Below are 20,875 nucleotides of genomic sequence, written 5' to 3' on the forward strand. Positions count from 1 at the left end.
GCTATTTCTTGATTTCCACAATTTTTGTTCAGTATGTAGGAAAGAAAATTTTGATATATATTTAAATATAAACCAGTGATTTAAAAGAGTAAATATATCTTCCTAAATCTTCAGTCATTTATTAGGAGATAGTTTTAAATACATTGAAGCCTGTGGTATATAAGGTGTTTAAATGTTACAAGATAGGATCTGTTTCATAGGCGGTAAGGGGGTTAAAGATTTTAAGGGATTGATGATGTATTCCCTCTTTTGTTTTCTTAACCTCTAGTTGGCCCACAATACCTTCCCATCTTTCACCTCTGTTCTGTTTTCTTGGTATTTTCTTTGATCTTCTATATAAAGATTTTTCAAAACTTCAGTTACTTACACTCATTATGAACTTATTTTTACCACATATAAGAAACCCCATTATGTGTATCCGTCTATGTTTGTAATTATTGAACCTGGAAGAAATTAATGAATAAAAATTTGAAGATGACAAAAGCATATATACACACTAAGGCTCATTTTTAGTTTAATATTTTGATCTTTTGATTGTCTACTTATAGCTAAGGTCTAATTCATTTATCTTTTCCCTTTTGCTATTTCTTTTGGAAGAATATTTTTATATTGTTAATTTTGAATATAATTTATGAGTAAATATAGAGTGACAGGTTATTTTTTTAATTGATTGAAGCATATTTGTGGATCAGGGAAAGTTCTAGAAGTGAGTAGGTGATAGAAGTGTCTCCTGCATATTCAGAGTAAAAGCGAGATAGCAATGACTCTTCTTGCAGCCTTTTACTACAAGCACCCTGGCATCCAGGAGCCCAGTAGACTCATCCCCATGCTACCTTCAGATGGGAAATGCCACGGGGATGCACATGGAAGGTCACTTCATTCTGTGTCTTGGTGCAGAGTACCCACGTGGAACTGGGGAGGGGTGGAATCTCTTTTGCCCTCTAATTAGTGAGGGGCATGATCAGTCCAGAGTAGGCCCACTCTCCATCATTAATGGTCAGATTTCTCAGTACATCAGATGGATTATTGAAATCTCAGATGAACATCTATCTGAGCCGGTATGGCTTTTACTGAAGGCTTGTCATGCCTTCAGTGAGCTAAAATGGGACCGTGTTTATGTCCCGTAGCATAGCACTATAAATTACCGAGAATGGCATTATCAGTGTTTCTATATGCATAATTTATTTTTCATTTTCTTGTGCGTTCTTTCTACAACTAACATTGAGTACATACTGTGTTGCATTCTGACCTAGTTGCTGGAGATATTTGCTTGCTAGATCTCTGCATTTATCAACCTTGCGTTTGTCAGAGGGGGCAATACTAAATAAAAACTAAATAAGATTATTTTAGATACCAATAAGTGCAAAGAAGAAAACTCAAAATAATGGAATATATAGTGCACTACAGAGGAAGTAATTTTTGTCATGTATTTTGAGTGTTGCTATTCTGATAATTTTTGACCAGAACCTGGTTAAAGTGGTGAGAGGGTCCACTTGAAGGTCTGGAGGAAAGACTTTCTGGCAGGAGTGCATCGAGTGTGCAGGTCCTTCGGGGAAGGAGGTGGGCTGTTTCCAGAACAGTGACCGGGTACGTGTGCAGGAAGGGCAGACCCCCATATGTGCCAGCCAGGCCCTAAGTGAGGTGGAGCAGGTGTGCTCTGTGCACCCTTGGAGATCGCAGGTAGGCCTGGATTTCAAGTGCCGGAAATGGAAAGGTTTTGAGTAAAGTGACACAATGCAGCTTCTCTTTTTTTGTAAGAATGATTTAATTGCAATGTTAAGGATAACCTGAAGACTTCAGAGGGAGAAAAGTAGGAGTTTTTCAGTGGATTTTGCAGTAACCTGGGACAGGGCAGTAGAGGCTTACACCGGAGTGGTGAGAAGGGTTGGTTTCTGGATAGACTGAAGAAAGAGCCATCAGAAGCTTCTGACAGATAAGCAAGATGGCATCCAAAATTTGGTTTGTTAAAGTGGAAAAAATAGAGTCTCTACTAATTGGTAAAGGGGAATATGTGAAAGAATAGATTTAGTAGGAAAATGGTACTAGAGGTGTTGTTTGACATCCAAGTTAAAATATGAATTATGCAAGTTACCAGATTAGAAGTTGTGTCTGGATACCAGATTAGAAGTTCTGTGATAGCTGTAATTTTGGGAGCCATCTTTATAAAGAGAGCTAATTAAAACCACGAACTGGGCTGGGGGGTCACAGAAAATACAAGTGTAGATCATTTAGAAGAGTTCAAAGGAGTCTGAATGGAACCACTTTAACTTAATTTATAAGTTGGGAAAGTGAAACACTAAGAGATTGAAGGAAAATGGAAAAAATAGAGGAAGTGATGGCATATAGTGCATTTCAATGAAAGTAAAATACCAGCAGGCAGAAAAAATTAAGAGTGAAATGATCGCTAGATGTAGCAGGGAGGCAGTCTCATGTTGGCTTTCAAGAGCAGTGTTGGTGACAGTGCAGGCTTGCTCGTGTGATACTCTGCTTAGAGTGGATCCAGAGAGGACAGAAGTAGGGGCGTCAGTACCGAAAACTCAGGATGAGTCTGGTTATACAGGAGAAAAAAGAAGCAGAACCCAGAGCTAAAGTAAGAGGTCGGGGAAGGAGCGTGTAAAGGACATTTGGGGAACCATGTGTTCACGCTTTGTCTTGTAAAAGCACATCTATCACTTTGTAGAACAGTTGGCCCCAAAACATTTGCCTGTGGTTTACCAAGATACCTATCAGTGTTCTGTGGCTTAGTTCCTAGGTTTAGAACCAAATACTTGCAAATTTGAAGAGCTCTTAAGGACCTTTTAGTAAACCCCCCTTTTTTTTTTGAAGTGCAGATTTCTAGACAGGACAATTAATTTTTTCAGTCCTCACAGTTGCCATCCCTAGTTTAGACTTCCATTTCTTGCACGTGTATCCCATACTGTTTCTGATAAACGGTGTTTTCCCTAGTGGACTTCAACCATCTGTTTTCTTTTATACATTAACTAAAAATGTTGTTGAATTTGACCAATGTCTGCTATTTTCAGTGTTGTGTAATAGATAGTGATGAGGCTGGAAGTATGAGTAAATGAGTTTCCAGCCTTTGGGCAATCCCTCCCGCCCCGCTGGTATAAAAGATAACCACAGAACTGGTAAAATTACAGTGGGGAACTTTGTGAAGTGTCTCAAGGCTGTGAAACATTCAGGGCCAGCTTTATAAAGCAGAGCAAGTTTTGGGGGTCTGGGCAGGCCTTCTGCTCCAAACATTTATCCCCTCCCCATCAGAGTACTTCAGGCTTTGCTGTTCTCCATTAGCGTATCTTAGTAATTCAAGGCTTACAGGGCTCCTAGAACACTGAAATCTATAAACATGCTTGCTGGACTACCCTGAGCTATTACCACATTCATGACAAACAAGCCTGTAGAGAAAGTCAGATTGTAGGACAGGGATGCTGAAGCAGGGTAATGCTGGCAGCTGCCTTTGATGGCGGAGTACCTCGGAAGGGTAATAATGCCAAACTTCTGTCTATTTTGAAGAACATTACTTGTTCTGTAAGTGAGAGGTAAATTGCTTTTTTAAATAACCTGGTAAATTTAAATTGCTTCAAACAATGCCATTATTAAGTACTATGCACAAGTGTTAGCTGTTACTTTTTTTTGCTATAAAGTGCCTTCTTGCTGTATTTTTGTATTTTCAGCATACACTCTGAAAACATTAGTGTTAGAATGAACATGATTGTGGTCATTGTCCTGAATCAGCTATTTGGTTTAGACAGAATTTTTAGTTCTTTTAGAAATTGGAATCTTGGTTCTATTCTTGATCAAATAGCTTGTATAATGGAACAGTATCAGAATCGAAGCACATAGGATTGAATTGCAGCATAAGTTAGTTCATAATGTGCTAATACATTAATTTATTTATGCGTGTTTCAGTACACATGTAAAAATCAATATACAGATGTTTAGAATACTTTTCTCAGAGTCTAAGAACTGTTTCTCACGAAGACTTTCCCAACTGCAAGTCAGTCACTTGGGTCTTAAGGCCATTTTTCCTTCTACCTTATGACCTTTGACAAGTCGTTTAATTTGTCTGGGTTTTGGTTTTCTCTTACAACATAAGGTTTTTAACACAAGTTAACTGTTTTTGGAGCTGTGACTGATGCAGTCCAATATCTCAAATAGCTTTGTTTCCAATTTATTGTTTATATTGCTATTGTTGTATGTTAATATTCATTGGTTTTGGAGAGTTAGAAAATCCAACCTAACTGTTAGTAGTTAGTTCACTGTCAGGATTTTTTAGCAAACCATACCTATTTAAAAGTCATAACACAAAGATGAATAATGAAATGGAAAGAAAAATACTGTACTTCTTTAAGCTTTCAGTGTGCAGCCAACCATATTATTGAAATATAGATTACTGCATAAAGAAAGGAAAAGAGGAAAGGGGAGGAGAGGAGAGGAAAGGAGAGGAGAGGAGAGGAGAGCAACAATAAACAGGTTACCAAGGAGCTCAGAATGGTAGTGGTGACAGTCATCCTGAAGGATGCTTGTTTCTGTAGGCCTTCTGGGAATTGGACACTAGGATGATAGGTTATAGACAGGGTTGTGGGGTCTTGTTTTGTTTGTTGCTTGTCTGTATTCTTACAAATGCTTGTAAGACATGGAAAATATGATTATCCATGTCTTCATTTCTAAATTAGACTAATACCTAGATTAATATGAGTATCAAGGGTGCTTTACTGTGTCAAGGATATCTATCATATGTCTTGATTTGAACAGTCCTGAGTGACATCCACATTATGGAAAAGTAAAAAATACATTCAATCTTAAATCTAGATGTACATCTATGTTTTCTGTACCCATTTATAATTCTCAAATCTAAGTGAACTAGTGTGGCAGTTTAAGTCCTTGTAGATAGAAATTTTCTCATTTTTCCTCAAGTGTTTCATTATCATTTTGTGGTAGCATTTCCTCTTTTAGTTTTCTCCTTTTATCTTATGTCTTCTGTACATCCAAAGTCTCAAGTCACTAATCAGATTTCGGAAAGATTTCACTTCTATTCCATGCTTTCATGTAAATTCTAGAAATTGTTCAAGTCCTTATCATTATTGACTTCCAAGACCCAGGGTAACACTACCTTCCTCTCTTTGTTGTTCAGAGTAATTTAATCTTAGGAAGGTGATGTGGTGTAGGAGAAGTGTTTTTGAACTTTGGTACAGGTCCATTCTGAATGGAGAATGCAGGACTTTAGGCCTTCACCAGATGGCTTCATGTGAGGAAAGGGACTCGGCCTGTGTTCTCATTCCCAGTGTGCTGCCGTGAAAATAGCGAGGCAATACATGTGCAATTGTTTGCTAACTAGGGTGACTAGATTGCTCTTAATGCTTGCTAACTAGTTCTGTTTTCCTCTCGATAAAAACCAGCCAATACTGTGGAAGGTCTCTTATGCATTTTATAGGGTCAAATGTGAGAGTGTGTGTTAAGACACATTATACAAATAGAGTCTTGCTGATAGAAATTTGTGAAGTCAGAGTTCGGCATAGGATTGACAACCTGATGCAGCTTATCCTTGCTGGAATAGCAGGTAGACATAAGGTTTCTTAAGTGTCACTTCTAGAAAAATCACCCCATGGTTAAACATGAAGAGATCCCTTAAGAGTGTGTATTAAAGTAATCATCAAATTAAAATTGGAATAAATAAAGTGATTAGGAATTTCAAATCATAGGAATTATTCCTACTTATTTTGTTGAATTTTAGGAATAAATTTTAATTGTGTATGTATAATTATATGACATTTAAGAAACATTGACAACTCAACTCAGTGAGTTTTTTAAGTGTTCAGTAAACATCTTTGTGAAAAAAATTATCTTGCTGGAAGAAACTTTTTTGCTATTCAAGCAGTTCCTAGTTTTTATCAGACTGATGTATAGTCTCTCTAAGTAATACTTAGCAATTGTATATCTCCGATTTTTACTTTTTGGTAGGGCATATAAAATATTATAGGCTAGATCTCTACTTTAATTTCAGTTTTAAGGTGTTTAATATGTCAGATTAAGATTTTAATTTTCAACACTTAACCATAAAGGACCTTTAATAGAAAAGTCTCTTTAAGGTGCTACATGCTCAGATTTTTTTTTCTATTTTTGTTTAATGTAACTAAAACCACTTTCAATTTGAACGTATCCCTGGTAGCAAGCTAATTGACTTTCAATTAAATGTTTTGTTTTAATCATATGAACTATAAATTTTAAAAAGGCTCAGTATGTGGAGTTTTTAACTTTTTTTTCCAGTACTGGGAATCAAACTCAGGACCTTGCACTTGCCAGGTGGGTGTTGTGCCACTGAGCTGTGTCCTCATTGTTTTATTTAAGTTATAAGTGAATTAATGAGTTCTGGCCAGTTTTGGTCTTTTTTTTTATTTTCTTCTTGGTCTTCTTGACACAAGAATCTCACTGTGAAGCTCAGGCTGGCCTTGAATTCACTTTGTATCCCAGGCTGGCCTTGAACTCAGAGCACTCCTCTTGCCTCAGCCTCTGAGTGCTGGGATTATAGATATGCACCACGACACCTGGATCTTCTTATGATTTTAATTGTATTTTAAAGCAGATACTTAAATTTCAATATAGAGTTTAATAGCAGCTGCATTTTGAACTTGTGGGGAATCTTCTGAACTGTCAGTGTCTCAATTTCATCATGTGTACTATGGGTACTCTTCCTCAGAGTCAGTTTATCAGGCTGTTTCTTACCTTTTTTTTCTTTTACAGAAGAGAAAAGGAAAAAATTCAAAATACAAAAAATAAATTACCCGCAGTCTAGAAATTTATGAAACAAGGGTGACTGTAACTTCAAAACTGGAATAAGCTTACAGATTTTTCAGGGCCAGTTTCTCTTTTCTTTTTTTTTTTGTTTCTGATTTATTTCTTTTTTTATGTCTTTATGAAGTTAATTATCATAAGTACAGATTGATAGCCAGAGTGTGAAGGGGGAAAAAAAAAACAACATATACAACACTTAAGAAGTCATACTACATCAGGGTACACTGCTAGATACATTGATACATGGTATATTACAAAGCTTGTTTTCTCTCTCTTCGAGGACTGATTTTTTTCACATCAAATAACAAATCCCAAGCTGAGGCTATAGCTGAGTTACAGAGTGCTTGTGTAGCTTGCAAAAGCCCTGTTTTAAATCCCTGGTAAGGGTACTGGGGGGAGATCTAACATTAATACTAATACATACATACACACATACATCCATACATACGTATGTATGTATATACTGTGTATGTATATTCTCTGTCTTAATACACACACACACATCTATCTATCTATCTACCTATCTATCTATCTATCTATATATATATATATAGAGAGAGAGAGAGAGTTATTATACACACACGACAAATCCAGAAGCAAGATACACTAAAACATTTGCCTGAGCTCATATGCCTATTTATGGTGGGACTATTTCTAAAACCCAGCCTCCTTGACTCTGTCTAGAGATGAATCTGTTTGCTTTTCTAGCAGTCATCTATAGCCTTGATTTAATTTATTCTTTGTTGTGTTGGCTGATATTTATAAATTTAGGATTATTAGATTTTTCTCTTATGGGAATATCATAATATTCAACAAGTATTTGCTAATTTCACCCTGTAAATTTGGATGACTAGAAATGGTTCCTCTTTGACTGAAATGTCAACTCGAAGAAAGTGTTTAAAAATTAAATGTTACCTTTTAAATTTTTTTCTCTAGAAAATAAACAATTCAAATAAAAATGCTATATTTCAATCAACTATTTGTGGAAATTGAAATTTTAAAACACTTAAAGGACATAAACATTTTCTGTAACTCTAGGTATCTTTAGAATAAAAATAAGGAGACCTTTAGCTCCTAAATCAGTTAATCTCTAGTAACACAAAAACCAGCAGACTAGTTTTCCCTCATGCAAGCTAGCCAGACAGAAAATGCTAAACTCATTAATAGCCTTTTAGAAATCCTACATCTTTATCCTAATATTTACCATTGGAAAAATCAGGGTGTAAACTGCATTAGTTAAGTACTGTATAATCTTAGTACTACAAGAACAAGAAGTTTGTTTCCTTGCAGTAAGTGATTTATCTGGGATCCAGTATACCACCGTAGTATTAATAGCATTGACTTCAGGTCTGGGCATTGGCATAAAAGAAACACCAGTCTGAGATAGTTTTGTCAGGATGTGGAACCACATGAAAGCATGAGGCTAGAACACTGCATTTCATGCTTTTTCAATCTAATATTGTAAGTAATCAAAGGTAGTAACATATTTAAAATCAGCTACATGTGATGTTAAAGTATAGGTATCTCTCCCATTTTTGACTGGTTTTATCTTCCCAGTATGTTTTGTGTTTCCCACTTAAAGGACATTATAAAATACATCAGTTTTCTACAATTGTGGTTAACCATGGGCAGTGTAGCAGAGTACATGGATGGCACGGTGGAACTGTGCCGTGATTAAAATGTCCCTAAAGAGTAAAGGTCCGTAGTGCCGTGGCCTTAAAACTATGCGAGCGCAAAGCAAGTAAAGTGACCCAAGGCCCAGAGAGCTGCTCTGAGCTCAGATGAGGTGATGGCCAGTGAGCCACTCACCGTGACTAAGGGGACACCACGCGAGCCACTCCTCACTCCCCCTCGTCCCCACTTCAGCTGCCTTCCATGCCTTCTCCTTGTTTACTCTGCTCCAGCCAGACTGAGCTGGGTGCTGCTCGGGAGCAGGGCGGAGGTACTGCACCCTGAAACATCTGTACTTTCATACTCCTCCTGGGGTGTTCTGTCCCGACAGCCACCCTAGGCTCTTAAGTTCCTTACTCAGGTAGCCAGATCCTCAGAGAGCACTTTGTCTGCCTGCCCTACCTAAAATCTCATCATGCATTGGACCTTTGATTGTGTTTTACCTGCCTCGAATTTCTCCTTTTAGCATTTACTAATATTTAAAAACTATGTCTTTTCCACTGAAAGATAACTTTTGTGAAAGTGTGGCTTCTTACCTATTGTTTGTTGTTATATACGTACCTAGACATGCCCAGTAGGTGCTGAATATACATTTATAGAATGAATGAATGTTGTATCACAAAGAAATAATTCTAGACGATCTTAAGTCATATGACTCATATTCAATAATGCCAACATGTTACTACTAAATATTTTGTCTTTATCAGGGTTTTTGCTGATATGCTTTATGGAATACAAAATATTTTGTTTTTTAGGGAAGGGACTAAATACAGTAGAAAAATAGCTATTTTTCTTAAATGTCGAGCTGTGTTTATGAATTTTTCTTTTTATATGTAAAATCCTCTATAATTATCTGTAAACATTTAATTTTACAGTAAAAAAGTGAATGCAATGCTTATTTCTAAAATATTTCATATCATAAAAGAAAGGAGCTTTGTCAAATCATTTTAATTATCATTTCCTTCAGATTTGGTCCCTTCATTTTATTGATAGATTTTGATATTTACAAAAATAAGTTTTAATGGTTAGAATTTTAAGACTAAGGAATTCAGTTGTATTCCTACATTTAAAATTTTAACTACCTATTTCATAGTATATGTGAGAATGTGGGAAATTTGTCTTTAAGAAACCCTGGTTTTAGGTTCTTACTATACATGGCTATCTGATGTTTCTGACAAGCTCTGATGACTTTCTCTTTATTTATACTAGAAGTTACATGGGAAGACCAGCAGAAAACGGTGAATGGTACAGTAAGTGGTGACAAACCATTGCCGCAAAAGAAACACCAGTCTGAGCCAGGTTGGTCAGGGTGTGGAAGCACGTGACAGCATGAGGCTAGAGCCCTGCGTTCATGCTTCTTCAGTGCGTGTGTCCTTCCTGTCCCTCATGTTTCTTAGTTTGGTGTGAACTTTATAGTGTGTGGATCCTATGTAGACCTGAGTGGTACTTTATTTCGAGATTTGTTTACAGAGCTAATTGTACATATGTGGGAAAATAGAATTGTTTTATTATTTAGATTGGTTCTTCAGGGAAAAAGTGATTAAGTACAAAAATATCTGCCTTATCTATTTCATTGTGCCTTAATGGAGAGATACTTGGCTTCTCTAAAATGTACTGTAGAAAGCTCAATCTATCATTTAAAGTTTGCCTTTTGGACACTCCTATAGTTAAATTATAAATGTTTTTGAGGTATTTGTTCCATGTATTTACAACTCATGGAGCCAAAAATATTCTAACAACAACGAGGAGGGATGGCATAGTTTATAAACTCAGTATAAGTTTCTTCAAAGCATTACTTCTGCCAGTGAACTGAAATCATTCTTTCCTATTTTTAGAAAGATTTAAGTGGAGGAAAGAACACTTCTAATGCAGAAAAAGAGTAAAAGGAAAAATGGAAAATTTTAGAGCTCAATCAGCTGAATAATCAGTACTGTCTTTAGTTACCAATATGACAAGTACGTTAAAATTTAAAATTCAAATAGAATTTCACTAATTATATTATTAGTTTTAAAAAGATGCCTGTAGTAACAGTATAAATGTACTGTATAATGATTTATTCCATCACAGACCTCTAAAACTTGTATTTTAAAACATCAATATATAAATAATTTATAACATGTATTCATTGCAATCCAGCCAAGAAGTGAAGATGGCAGTGAATTACTGCAGTAGAAAAAACAAAACAATTACTCTCATGGAGTCTATGTTTGGCAAAAATACACAAATTAAAAAATAATTATACTAATTATTAAGCTATTAACAATTGTGATCAGTGCTATTAAGCAGAATAGAGTGCTTTGAGAAAACTCATCAATTATATGAGAAGTCAAAAAGCAGCAAAAGACCCCAGAGTGCAAATGAAGATCTCATTTCTCTTTTAAAACAAGGTATATTGAAAATGTAGTAAAATAAACTAGAATTCACCTTGGTCATAGAGTTATAAGAAAAATGCCATGTTTATTCGGATTGTCACTTAAGAATCAGTTTATATGGACTAAAAGAATTTAATATATTTAAAGAGATTAAAAATGAACAAAATATAAAATTAATGCTGTAATCTATTTGACAAAAATAACACTGTAAAAAATGTCTGCTTGCTAAATGTGTGATATGGATTGTTCTGGATCATAGTTATTATTTTTCTTGTTTGCCTTTAATCTGATATGTGAATATGTTTGTAGCCTCGTATATATACATTTGTATATCAAAAATCATGAAAAGTTTCAATGTTTCACTAAAAAAATTTAAATTTAACAAATGCAAAAATTTAAAGATGTAGTTTAAATATGTTTGGTTTATTCTCATATATACTATATGTATATTTTATTGCTTAAGCCTTGTGATTGAATATAACCTATGTATGCAGTAGAGGACATTTAATTTATTTAGGGTGTTTTAACGTTATAGTTTAAACTCTGCAGATTTTGTAAATGTGTATTTTCCTATATACTAGGAAAGTGTTCCTCTAAATTCAAATCCTAAATGTCGTAAGTATGCAATGTGCTGTTGGTAAAATAGATAGTGAATTCTAGTGTTCCATAAATTTTCTTGTTTTTATGAAAAGATGAGTGATACATATAGGTTGTATCTTTAATTATTGAGACTTTCAAGTGATAAAATGGGAGAAAAGTAATGGAATATCAGATTGTGCTGATTACATTTAAATAACCATGTTTCTGAGTCAGAACTTTACAAAAGATGTATTTGGAGTTATTTATCCTATAGTAAGTACTTCGGTGCTCTTAATAACCTGTTATAATCAGCACTGGTGTTACAGTTTTGTGCACTAAAATCTAAGCGGGCATTTTTCATGAATCGGCGAAGGTTCCTTGTAGAAATCTACTTTGGTAAACCTGTGGCTTGGAGAGGTCTGCAGGGCTGCCGTGCAAGCCTGGGAGGGAGCTGGTTATGTGTCAGTAGTGTGAATCATTTTCCATCTCAACTCCTGTTCCCTAAAAGCCTACATAATGATAATTTTGCTGTTTCTAGGAAACATACTAACAATAAAAATACACTTGGAGTTTTTCCCTTAAATATAAAACAAAAGGAATCAACATATAGCAGATATAGGTACAAATTCCCCATGATAAATAGGATCATCATGTATATCTAAGTTGTATCAATAAACTTAATTAAAAATAAAACTGTAGAACTGAAAGCCTGCATGACCAATGTAGACTAAAAAAGGAGCAAAATGCTCAAGTGAATTTCAGTATTGTCATATTTCTACTTTGTGTACAAAAAATATCTAAACATTTCTGAACTTGGACATCTTGAGAAGTTTATTCCTAAGAGCAGTGGCCTACTTTCAGCCTCTCTTCATTGATGTCAGTGTAGGTAAAGATCCCTGGGTGGTATAATACATTTATCACAATGATGTCCTTGATGTGAACATGAAATACAAAAATCTTGCATCATTTTAAACTCCAAAATGTATGTATAATATTTAGTATACATTTTCCTCATGTAAAATGTGGATTAGATTTTGCTCTGGCCTTAAAAGTTAACAGCTTCTCTTAATCTAAACCAAGTATGCATAAACATGGATAATCTGTCGTTTATTTTTCAAATGAGCAGTCTAATTCCAGATAGGAATATTATGGTCTTCAACATTGTATTACTATTATGCATTGAAAACAAATGTTAAACTGTTGAATTTTATCATTTTTGCTCCAAGTTTATCTGTCCTAAGAGTAATTAGAAATGTATGTGAGAAAAGAGCATATTATTTTTATGTAAAATATTTTAGGTACACAAAAATTCTATCAGAAAAACTAATTTAAGTGAGGAACTCTTGAAGTTTCATGTGTGTTTTGGAACTAACACAATTTCATAAATTCTCCAAAATAAGAAGCTCTGGCAAAAATTTATCTTGGACTTAAATAATTCAGGCTCTTCTTGAAAATGTAATGTTAAGTGACTTCTGATATATTTGACAATTCTATTCCTAGATTCATTAGCCTTAATTTGTTATTTTCTAAGGAAGATATTGTTTTAACTAGAAAAATCTTGAATTGTCTTAGCTATTCTCATTTTAAGTACTCTGAAACAAATAATGATGATTTTACGTTGCTGTACTTTGTCTAAAAAAATAAATCTGAGTTTTTGTAAAAAGGCAATAAAACACTTTGCTGAGGGTAATATATAATTCTATAATGTTTTGCAAATTGAAAATGTTCCAAGTAAGTTACATTTAATTCCTTACTGTAACATCCTAATTTGCGTGTAAGTCCGTAGTTTCAGCATTGTGAAATTTAATCAGGGTGTTGACCTTTTACTTCTTCCCATGTGGACTCTCAGATTGTATTCCTTATTGAATTTATAATTCTGCTGAAGATTGGAATTTTTCTTCAGTTAGCACAACTTTTGGAATTGTGTTTTATAAAATGTATCTTAAGGAAAAATAAATATTTAATGAAGTATTTTGCTAGTGAATTTTATACTTTAAGATTTTCATATTTTAAATCCTTTTATTCTTTTCTTTTATTCTCGGAATTTTCAGATTTCTTAAAAGTACCATAGACATAATTTATTTCAGTCTAAAGCAGTTTTTAAAGTAATCCTCTAGTTTTATAATTAATCCATCCAGTCTGGGAAAAGGAGTCAGGATTGTATTCTTAGTTATTGTTAGGTATTTTCTGAATTATTGGAGAATGGCTGTATTTCACTCTTGCTGGAGAAGAAATGTGATACAAAATGAATTAAATATTTTATGAAGTATATATCAGCTGATAAGTTTTGGAATTAAATGCTACTAACTCTTCCTAAGTAAGTTCAGTCATATTCCCTCCTAGAACAGTTGGTTCTAGGATACCCCACAGATCCCAAAATCCAATGTGCTCTATTCTGACAGCTATAGCATTTAGGCCTTTGTATGTGGATGTTTATCTTGTCTACCTTATGAACTGTGTCTCTCTCCAAAGGAAACACCGTAAAACTCTATAATGTTAATAAATTCTTGTATTATATAGCTTTTATTTGTGCTCTGTTTACAACATATACAATGCTTAAAACCTTAAAGCTTCTGTTTATTTTTGTCAGGAACATTTGCGCCAAATACTTCCTCCTATAGCATATATATTAACTCAAGTACAGTTAAATCTGATAACTTACTGTACGCCTGTTGTAAATATTGTGTATGGGAACTATAGCCAATCAACAGAGTTTAGAATGGTATCACAAACCTTTGGTGAAAACTATATTTACCGATAAACTTCATATATTTGGTTTTTTAAATCAAGTTGATTACTGATTATTATTTCAGTTTGACCTTGAGATATATGTTCAATAGAAATGTAATAATTAAAACATTATTGGCAGGGGAAGGATTTGAGATTTGCACAAACTTTCGTGTAATGACTGATATTCATTTTCATGATCTTTTTATTTATATACTTAACGTACAGTATATGTTTAATAGATTTTTAATTTAAAATACCAAAACATAAATAGCTTTTGAGTATATATATTTGTGTTATAATATTTTGTTTGATTAAAAACCAGTCTTTGCTGCAGTATACAACTTGATTATACCTTAAATTTTAAAATATTTGTTGAAAATTTGGCATGTGATGGAAATAGTGCTTTTGAGTTATCCGTTCCGTCTCATAAGTATCTTTTATTTCATTGTGATCTGCAAGAATATTTTATTTTACACGAACTCATAAGCAACAACAGGCAAAGAACACTGTACATTGTCTTTGCCAAGTCCTTCCATTTACTATGTCTGAAATACCCAGCCATAATCAAGACAGTTACGGGCTCCTATGAGAGAGGTTACTTTTACTCTCCCCAGTCAGTCTCACCTGGTCATGGTTAAATGGAGTCCGGTTTATTGATCATACAGGAGTATGGTAGCTAGTTGGTAGTTAAGTAAAACACTGCTCTCTCAAATGAATTGTTAACTGCACTGAAAAGTGTATTTGGCTATAGCATGGCAAAGATCAGAGGAAGAAGAGACAGGGAGAGTGGAAGGCTTTTAGACTGTGCAGGGTTCAAGAAAGTGTGCTGTTCGTGACAGTACTGTGTGTAACAGGTACTTACAGCGTATTACCGTTTACATGAGACACAGCAGCTGAACTGAGATTATTGAGGGTAAGTTTCGTTAAAACAAAGCTTCTTTAATGCAAATAGTATGTAATAAAACCGAAGGAAGCAGAAAAGTCTTCCCAGAAGTTTTAAGTGTAATTTGTATACATTGAAATTTATTTGCCTAAATATTTTATGTGATAAATTTATTTTTTATGTAAGCTTAATCTTTCTTGATGCATCCTCTTCACATAGAGAATGAAAAAAATGATTTAATTGATACTTTTGTTAGTAGTGAGATCGTGGTTACTTTTTATTTGCATCCCTTTCAGTAATGTAAGTTTTGTTTGCTATCTAAAAATTGCTTTAAAATGATTGGTTCTAAGATGACTGTTACCGTAATCCATCCACAAATAAGTGCATTACTATTTACTTTAACCAGGTGTGACCACACCTCTTTTTAAAGATGTCTTTACTTTTAAATTATGTAATAAACAACCAGCTCAGTTGTCACCATGAAAGAATTTTTAGTTCTTCTGTGTTTGACTTTTTATTTCGAATGTTTTTTATTGGCTCACATAACCGCACATAATCGACAGGGTAATCAGGAAGCTTTTGTGCTGTTTCTGACTCTGCCACTGGCCCTGTTTGGTGGCGCTGGGTAAGTTGCTTTGCATTCTCTGCCTCCGTCACTTACTAGGGTATATTTGTGAATTAGTTGAATAGGTTTTTTATGTTTAAATCCATGTACTGTTGCATCAATGCCACATAAACTTATCCAAAATACAAGAAAATACTTGGTGAAGAAAGTAACTTCATTTATTTTGAATGTTTTCTGAAAAAAAGTTTTCTTAAAGTATCTGTAAATTTTATCTTATATGATTCATACCAATAATCTTTTAACATGGGAGGAGACTGTTCTAGCAATATGTAAATGTTCATTTATAGAGATGTGTATAAACAATAAGCAAGATACACAATTGAAAATAACCTGTTATTCATATGCTTTTGGTTTTTTTTTTAAATCTTCTCTTCTTTATGAAATGGGTACACTGGGAATGGAAAAGATGGCATATACCATTTTAATGTGATTGAGCACATCTCAGGAAGATACAAAGATTTTTTTCTGGCAGTCAACCCTATTGTCAGCTTCTGGCTTGGAATAGAATTATGAATGTCTGATTTAAATAAGTGAGAAGTCTATTTATGAAGTCCATTTATATAATAAAAATAACATTGTTAAGTTCAAAATGTGACATTCCTTTTCCCATTTTCTCAATTCTTTTTTTTCCTATGAAAAAAGGTTTTGGTCATTGTAGCATTTTCTTACAGTGAAAACTTTTTCTCATTGTTCATAAAAAATGATAAATTTGTTATCGATATTTCTCTCAATAACTATAATTTCAAAAATTAATATTCTAACATGTTTTTCCATAAATCTCTTAAAAACGATGATGGAGCTACTGCAGAACTGAGTGTGACATTAATTCAAGATTCTTGCACTGTGTGATTCAAACCCATGTGGGGAACCAGAATAAGAGGTTTTGGTTTAGTGTTGTATCATCTGTCTCAGTCATAAATACTGACCCGCTAATATCTTAAAAGTAATTTTTCTTCACACACTGTTGAGAAGAATCTTGTATTTCAAGTAACTGTGTAAAATATTTTGTAATTTCTCCACTATCAATGGGGAAAAATGTGTTTCCAAACTGTGCGATAGTTGATATTGTATTTGAATGGATAAACTTTAAAAGAAACTTCAGTGATCTATTATGTGTTTTTAAAAATTTTCTGAATAAAAGACATTATAAAGGATTATGACCATACAAATTTGTCTAAATTGAAGGTTAATTTGAATTTCTAATGGCAAAGTAAAATTTCAACCGTTCTTCTTATAATGAATTTTATTATGTTTGTTGTACCTTAGATATTTTAATGATATTTTTGTCGTATTGAAGTTTTTCAATGAAATATTCCCCAATAGCCATAATTTATTTTCACATATGCACTGATTAATTTGGGAAGCTTCAAAAGCATAGAAATTTGTTGGAACTATTTTTAAGATTTTTATTGCTTTTTTGATGATGACACAAACATTTTTTAGGAATTAAAATTCTAAAATTGTTACAAATTGTAAGCTGACTCAGTTTTGTCTTGAATATGTGGTTAGGCAAGGAACACTGGCTTTACTAATGATATCTTTCTTCAGCATCAGTGCTCAGGATTGGCTGCACATAATAATTGTGAAAATTTTTATCATTTTTACATGCTAACTATTTTTCTGATTCTGCTAACCTATAGTGACTTTATTAATTTGCCCTTAGCATTTCACTTTCTTTTTTATGGTCTGTGTTTGATGATATCTTGCCTACAACTGCACACAGGACCCTGTCTCAGGTGACTCGGGACCTTCCCTTCAGAGTCACTCTTAGTCGAGTAGACCCTCTCACACCCATCTCCTTTGTCTATGTCTGTCCATTCCATGATGTGCTCCCAGAAGACGTGGACTCCACAAGGAGAAGACACTCAGGTCTGTCTCTTCTACTGCTTTTATTTGTTATATTTTTGTTTATCTAACTTGTCCTTGAAATTTTTACCATTTTTTGCTCATTTTATAATTTTTCATTCTTCTCTAAAAAAAGTTAACTGTTGAAGGTATTATATAGTCAATTTATAAAAGCAACTGTTCCAATTAAAGAAAAATAAAATAAGTAATTTTATGCAATATGTATATGTAATATTTCTGAAACTAAGTACAGATAGATTAATAGATTAATCATAATTTATTTTAAGCGTTATTTTACCTTTAAAACTTTTTTAGCTTTTGAAAAAAAAATTAAAATTATTTTATTTCTATCATGAGTACAGCAGTGTTCTAGACTGTAGAGGATACCAAAATCCCAACTTGTGCCTTAAGAGATTTATCAGTATTTTTGCTTATGTGCTAACATGGGTGATTCTAACAGTATCCCCTAGGAAAATATCCGATCAAATAAAATCTGCTTTAAACAGATGAACAGAAAAGGACTCATAAAATGGATAACATTTGAGTTGAAATTTGAATACTCATTGAATACACATTTGTTAAACACATGCTGTGAGGTGCTATTCTGTGTGCTGGAAATACCAAGACTCACAAAATAGCTCCCTGTCTTTGCTGACTTCTGTAATGTTTGCCTAAAAGATAAAAACAGTAATTACTGTAAGTAATATAAATAGGTTATATATATATATATATATATATATATATATATGTAAATGCAGATAAAATATGGTAAGATTGAAAAATGTGGATGTTTAAGTTTAACAAAAATTGGTTGCAAGACACACTGACATTAATCTCCCTCAAAACACCCACTCTCACTTCTAACACCCACCAATGTTCTTGCCATTTTCCGAAGCAGTTCCAGAAGTACTTTGCTGGGTATCTTTAGTTATACCATCATGGCTGCTTCCATGTCCTGAATCAGTTCAAAACATTCACCTTTTGTGGTCATTTTGACTTCAGGGATAATCAAAGTCACATGGTGTCAGGTCTGGTGACTAAGGTGGGTGGAGACTCATTGTGTTTTTACACACCTGCTTTATTATTGGATTGCACTAGGTAGCAGCTTTAACCATATTTTTTTATCATATCTCATAGACATATTCATGAAAGAGGATTTCCAGCACTGCTTAAGAAACTGGTAACAATTGGGTGTATGTATTTGAAGCAAGGAATATCTTGAGAAGGGATTAATGTTAATTATCTTTTATGTTAATAATTTTTAATTTAAATATTGCCTATATACTTTTGGTCATTATGCTCATAAAAATACAGTAGAATCCCAAGAAATGACATGATTATTTTCATTTCACAATGACGGATGTTAGTTTAAAGGAAACGATATACCCAAAGTCTTCAAAAACGTTTAAGAAGTAGACAGCAACAGAATTCATGAAGATTACACAGGTTATTGAGTCACAGAAAGTAACAGAATAACAAAATTATACATTTGTTTCTAGAAAGTTTATTTTGGCATCTGGTAAAAGGTAGATTAGCGTGATATAAATAGAAAGGTCATTTATGAGGATAGTCTGAATCAAACAGAGGCAATCAGTACTTTAAAAATTATGCAATGGTTTAGCATCTATAGCTCAGCCACTAAGTAGACATTACTGATGTAGGAAGAGGAGGATGAGATGATCTCAGGGGATCTGGGAAAAGATAGAGTTCATTCTGCAGCTAGGTTGGGTTTGAAGTTTACATGGGATATTCAAATAAAAGGATTTAATACTAATTTAATTCATAAAACTAGAATTCAAAAGTCTGGTCTAGAGCTTCATTAGAGTGTCAGCCTGTAAGTGATGCCTTTAGAATAACAGGATTGAGAGTAGCACTTGAATAGAAATCCCAGAGTCAGAACTTGGAAACGGTGACAGAGTGAATGCTGTGAAGCTGTGCTGAGAAGACCCTCTTAAAGGAAGAAGAAAATCCAAGAGAGCAGAGCACTTCAAGAAAGGATATGATTAGTAAAATTGCATTCTAAAAAGCCATGTTTCCATGGGATTAAACTAATCAGTAATGATCATTGCCTGATTGCCTTCATCACAGTTGAAGAAGGAAGGGAATGGAGACAAAATGAAGAGGATGAATGTTAGCTGGGCTTCCAATGGCATGGGATTGATTATAAAGTTCAGAACAGCAGCCCTGGCGGGAGGCAGGAGTGTGGAGAAAGGCGGCTGCGGCTGTGAGGACCTTGGTGCTCTTGATGCTGTGTGACGGCTGATTAACCCATTTCTAATGTCACCAGTTGGATATAAGGTTGGAATTTCACAGAGAGTTGTAGAAGAAAACAAAAAAGGGTACAGAATTTGAGGGTGGCTGTCAAGGGCTGTCCAAAAAAAGGGGAGCATTCGGCATCAAATTTATGTTTCCATGCAGAAGTTGCAGTACAGTGAGAAAGGGTTCAGGGAAAGAGCTGGAACGTGTGATGATAATAAAGGCAAACAGGTTACTGTTGCCGGTTTACTGCGTTTCTCTGAGCAGCTTCCTCTGAAAGCGTTTCCCGAGCAGTTCTGCACTTACTCCATTCAGTGACGGCCGTAAGTGCAGCGTTTAAACCCAAGCACTGGGGTTTTAGAGTCCACAGTAGAAACGGTGACCATGTTTTTGAGCAGTGCAGAGAGGACTGGGAAGGAATCTCTGGAGAGGCCGATCGACAGTCCAGACTAGAAGCTGCTGAGCTGACAGCAAGTGCAGGGAAAGGAAGGCCAGAGCGGAGTTTCGTGGTGGCAAACTAGGAATTTAATTTAAGCGCAGAGGAAGCAGAAAATTCAGAGGTTTGTTTGAGAGGCCAACAAGGAAACCATGAGGTTTTTTAAACACAAAAGAAAGGACATGTAAATGCTTAGAGTTTGGACAAAAGGGAATGTTTCACGGTTCAAGTATTAAGTTGCACATTTTCATTGTTAACTAAACAAATTGAAGTCTTAGATAAAATTTGAAACTCATATGGTCACTATCAGCCTTTTCCTCCTAGTGTGTAGGAGAGCCTGAGCTTTCTGAATCGCTGTGATATACCCCTAGTACTGTGAGTGAGCCCTGGCCTGTACTGACCATCAGTACAGTTCGGGTCCCACACGCTTGCTGCAGGTTAGAGGTCAGTGAAGACTGCTGCACTGTGTTCCAGAGGCACCTAGAGAAGACAGCAAGAGGAGAAAAGGGAATTATTTTAGAGGAGAGGGCAGGACATGTGGTGACAAGCATTCAGAATGATTTCATCCATATCATGAAAGTAAAAGGGAGCTTTCCAAAAGTTGGAGTGTGTATAGATATGCTTACTAGTCTATGACTCATCCATATCAAATGAATAAATATGTAAATGTTCTTTATCAACATTGT

General features: G+C 34.5%; 1 protein-coding gene across 48 annotated transcripts in view; it reads left to right on the forward strand.

Annotated features, from left to right (window-relative positions):
• Positions 1-20,875, forward strand: part of Rims2 (regulating synaptic membrane exocytosis 2) — a 518,293-nt gene that overhangs the window by 370,767 nt on the left and 126,651 nt on the right. For 6 of the 48 annotated variants that reach the window (XM_063257711.1, XM_063257752.1, XM_063257750.1 and 3 more), the window contains one exon: positions 17,492-17,521. The exons of 37 other annotated variants lie outside the window; for them this stretch is intronic. In XM_063257711.1, the coding sequence (XP_063113781.1) occupies positions 17,492-17,521 (30 nt within the window). Of the gene's footprint in view, positions 1-17,488; positions 17,522-20,875 lie in introns of all 48 variants that reach the window. 5 more of the 48 variants (XM_063257747.1, XM_063257745.1, XM_063257749.1 and 2 more) reach the window with 1 other exon arrangement.

Source organism: Cavia porcellus, unplaced genomic scaffold (genome assembly GCF_034190915.1).
Source record: "Cavia porcellus strain 051 isolate PalLab524CR breed Dunkin Hartley unplaced genomic scaffold, mCavPor4.1 scaffold_10, whole genome shotgun sequence".
NCBI lineage: Eukaryota > Metazoa > Chordata > Mammalia > Rodentia > Caviidae > Cavia > Cavia porcellus.